General features: G+C 47.5%; 1 protein-coding gene across 1 annotated transcript; it reads right to left on the bottom strand.

Moving 5' to 3' along the window:
- Nucleotides 1–424: 424 nt before the first annotated feature.
- Nucleotides 425–1,768, bottom strand: TMPPE (transmembrane protein with metallophosphoesterase domain). The gene has a single exon (XM_006851581.1). The coding sequence runs from the start codon at nucleotides 1,766–1,768 to the stop codon at nucleotides 425–427; it is 1,344 nt and encodes a 447-aa protein (XP_006851643.1).
- Nucleotides 1,769–4,075: the final 2,307 nt, after the last annotated feature.

Below are 4,075 nucleotides of genomic sequence, written 5' to 3'. Positions count from 1 at the left end.
TCCTAGCAAAATGGTTCCCTCTCCAGAAAAGTTCTGGATCAACAATTCTACAAGCCCACAATAGTCTTAAAGATGGTTTAGGAAAACATGCCTGCTCTTTCCCTACTCTTTTTTCTAGAGATTTCCCTCTAAAGTAGCCCTTATGGTTCGATTCTTCCTCATGAACTTTGCATAGGAGGAGGGCCTCACTTTACACCATCTAGAAACGACACACTCTTATATATGTGACCATAGTGGCCACACAAATGCATATACAAGGCAACTTAGCTAGTATGAATTTTCCAGGCAGTTTCATGATGAATCACTGTTCAAAGCAGTCTTGTGACCAAGGGTATGTTGGCAGGGCTGGGCAGGAAAGCGGGTAAAGCAGGCTAGCCACTCTGAAGAGGGGAGGAGAGGATGGTGGGGAAGAGCAGAGCTGGGCTCAGGGAGCATGACGCAAGATGAGCGCAGTAATCTCCGCCCTGCTACCCAATCTCATCGGTATCCCAAAGTAAGCTGTGCCTGGGCTGACATAGACAAATGTAGTCTGGGCCACGCGGTAGAGACCTGCAAAGAAGGGGTTCAGGAGATAGGCTGCCACATTCAAGGGGAAGATTTGGCCAGCATGCGTGTGCCCAGAAAGGATCAGGTTGATATCTGGCCGCTCCTGGAGGGCTCTCTTGGCAGCCAGGGGCTGGTGAGCTAGCAAGATGGTCGTGTGGTCTGGACTGCAGCCCTCTAGGGCCTTGACAAGATCCATGCCATGGCCAGAGTAGCGCAAGATATCTGCTTCAATGTCATCCACTCCAGCCAAGCAGACCCAGTCGCCATCTTCACCACCGCCATGTTGGGCCCCTGTCGCAGAAATCTTCACATTTTCATTGTGAAGGGGCTTTACATGCAGGGATTCCAGCAGTGCAAACCAGTTGCTGACATCCGACGTGTAGTACTCATGATTTCCAGTGACGAAGTAGGTGCCAAGGCGCGAACGAAGCTGACCCAAGGGGACAACAGCTGGTCGAAGGATTGAGGCTTCCGAATCAGACAAATCACCCACAATCACCGTGACATCGGGCTCCAGTATGTTCACCATCTTCACAAACATCTCCATCTTGGTCCTGCCCACTGTGGGACCTAAGTGGATGTCTGAGAGGAGTACAATCTTGAGGTTGTCCATAGAGGGAGGCAGCTGATGGATGGGCACCTCCACAGTTTTCACGGCTGGAGGCTGGGCAGCATTCAGGAACCCAACCACACTGAGCACAGCAGTCACCACCACTGCCAGGGCAGGCCTGAGTGCCAGTTTCCTTGTCTTGTCAAGGCTGCCAACAACCCTGCCACTGCGCCAGGCCAAGAGCTGGTAGGCATGCTCCATGCCGCTGAGGATACAGAGGAAGAAGACCATGATAATGTATGCACCGAGGCAGGAATAGGCTGCCAAGGAAAAGAGATAGGGCTCCTCTGCCACTAAAAAGAGCATGGTGAAGAAACTGGAGTGGGCCAGAGCCAGAAATGTCACAACAGCCATCTTCCAAAGCTGAAACCAAGCCGACTCGGCTGCTGGGGAGTGACAGAGGTTGCTTACGGTGCTACGCCAGATGTAGAGGGAACCGATGAGCATAAGTGAGTTGACAAACAAGGCAAGCTGCAGTTGTAACAGCCAATGCCAGGACCTGAGCTCCAGGATCTCCGCCAGATAGGAGTGAGAGATGATCATGGATAAGAAGATAGTACCAGCAGCCACTGCGGCCTTCATACCCAAGGACAGCTGCCTGAAGGTCGCCATTTTCTCTGTTCCTAGGAGGGTCTCCCACCAATTCTGTTCAGGCAGGCTCTGGAAGGTGAGTTCCTTAGATAGGACAGTGGCCAAGAAGAGGTTTCCAGATCAACTCCGCCTGCAACCAGGAACCGGCATCAGCTTTGTGGGATACCAGTGTCCTTGTCCCCATTCAAAACCCGAAGGCCACTGAGGTCTTCCCAACCCACCTTGATCCAAGTCACTCAAATACCACTCAGTTGCTATATTTTATTATTACAATACAAACACATAGGATTGTGATACGACAGGCAGTTTTCATTTTCTAATGTATAGTTTCCTGTATACATTTTGTTTTTGTTATTTTCACAATGCCAGGCAGCTCCATTACGTATCATCACTCAAACCAGGCTTGTGACCAAAGGTAATGTTGGCAGGGCTGAATATATTTTATAGCAAGAAAACGATTCTAAATCAGTTCTCAAACGGCGGTGGTTTAGGGATCTCTATGGGGAGTCCTGGTGTGGCACTGTAGGTTAACACACCAGACTGCAAAGCCATTTGAACTGCAAGGCTGGTGGTTCAAGCTCACCAGTTGCTCCTCAGAAACCCTATACAGGGTCGCTATGGGTCGGACCCGACTCGATGGCACTTAACAACAACATGGGTCTCAAGTGGACTACTGGTGTGGCGCTGTGGGTTAATGCACCAGACTACAAAGCCATTTGAACTGCAAGGTCAACAGTTCAAGCTCACCAGCTGCTCCTTGGAAACCCTATACAGGGTCGCTATGGGTCGGAATCGACTCGACGGCATTTAACAACAACAGCATGGGTCCCAAAGGCCTTTTTAGAAGGGGTTCATGAAGTCAACACCATTTTCAAATCAAACCAAGCCATTACTTCCTGTTCCATTCTCATTCTCTTATGGGTATACAGTAGTTTTCCAGAGGATACAGGACATGACAATGTGAGAATCACACTGTCGTTTATAATGACAGGAAATGCAAGGAGATTTGTAAAAATGTAAAACAATGCTACTTTTCACCAAAATTTAGGAGGAAATAATGTTATTGTTTATAAAAATGCTAATTTTACTAACATGTAAAGGAGCTCTGGTAGCTTGGTGGTTACTAATAGGGCTGCAAACCTTAAGGTCAGCAGTTCGAAACTACCAGCTGTTCCATGGGAGAAAGATGAGGCTTTCTGCTCCTGTAAAGATTTACAGCCTCAGAAAGTCTATATAGGGTCACTATGAGTCGGAACCGACTCCACAGCACATAACAAAAACAACAACAATGGGCTTATGGAATCCTGGTGTGGCTCTGTACTGTTAAACAAGGTTGGCAGTTCAAAACCACCAGCCACTCCTTGGAAACGCTATACAGGGTCATTATGAGTCAGAGCCAGCTCAACAGCATCTAACAACAATGGACTTACTATTTTTTCAATTAATTAACAAGTACTTTTTTTTTCTTAGCTTTAATTTCTAAAAGGTTAAACTCAGACAACTGCTGTTCTAAGTATATGTAAACAAGGAAAAAAATCAAAGCTAGCCCAGACCAAAGATAGATATCTTTCTTCAGCTCTCAGCCCATAAGGAACACCTAGACCTGTAAGAGTTCCTGAGGAACCGTCAGCCCCAAAGTGTGAGCTGGGGTGCAACTATTATCCAGGGGGCTGTTCTCTCAGCCCTTCCCTAAATCTATATCCTTCCATCCTTCTCTCCTCCACCAGATACTGGTTAAGTTCTTCTGGTTCTCTCTGCTTACCGTGTCCTGTTCTCTTTCTTTTTTTTTTTTTTTGTCCTGTTCCTTAAAACTTTGTCCCCCAATTCCATCCTCACTAGGCTGTCATCTACTTCCAGGTCTTCTCCAACACTCCCAGACAAGATGCCCAAACCATTCCAAACCCACTGCCCTCAAATTGATTCCTACTTAGAACTCTCCTATAGGCTTCCCAAGGCTATAAATCTCTATGGAAACCAAATGTCAAATCTTTATCCCATGAAGCAGCTGGAGGTTCCAATCACCGGCCTTTTTTGGTTAGCAGCAGAGCACTTTAACCACTGTGCCACCCGCGATTCTTCAACAAGTCACCTACTCTACAAAGATTAGGGCTGGGTACCACAATAGCGTTAGACTGGTAACCACAAGGTCGGTGGTTCAAACCCAGCAGCCGCTTTCTTGTTGTTAAGTGCCATCGAATCAATTAGGCACCCTTGTACAGGGTTTCGGAAGAGCAGCTGGTGGGTTTGAACCACCGACCTTGTGGTTAGGATCCCAGTGCTCATCCTACAGCGCTAGAAGAGAAAAAAATGAGGCATAGGGTCACTATG

This window comes from Chrysochloris asiatica, unplaced genomic scaffold (assembly GCF_000296735.1).
Source record: "Chrysochloris asiatica unplaced genomic scaffold, ChrAsi1.0 scaffold00030, whole genome shotgun sequence".
NCBI lineage: Eukaryota > Metazoa > Chordata > Mammalia > Afrosoricida > Chrysochloridae > Chrysochloris > Chrysochloris asiatica.
The sequence above is the reverse complement of the archived record's forward strand: the minus strand, read 5'-3'. Positions and strand labels throughout refer to the sequence as shown.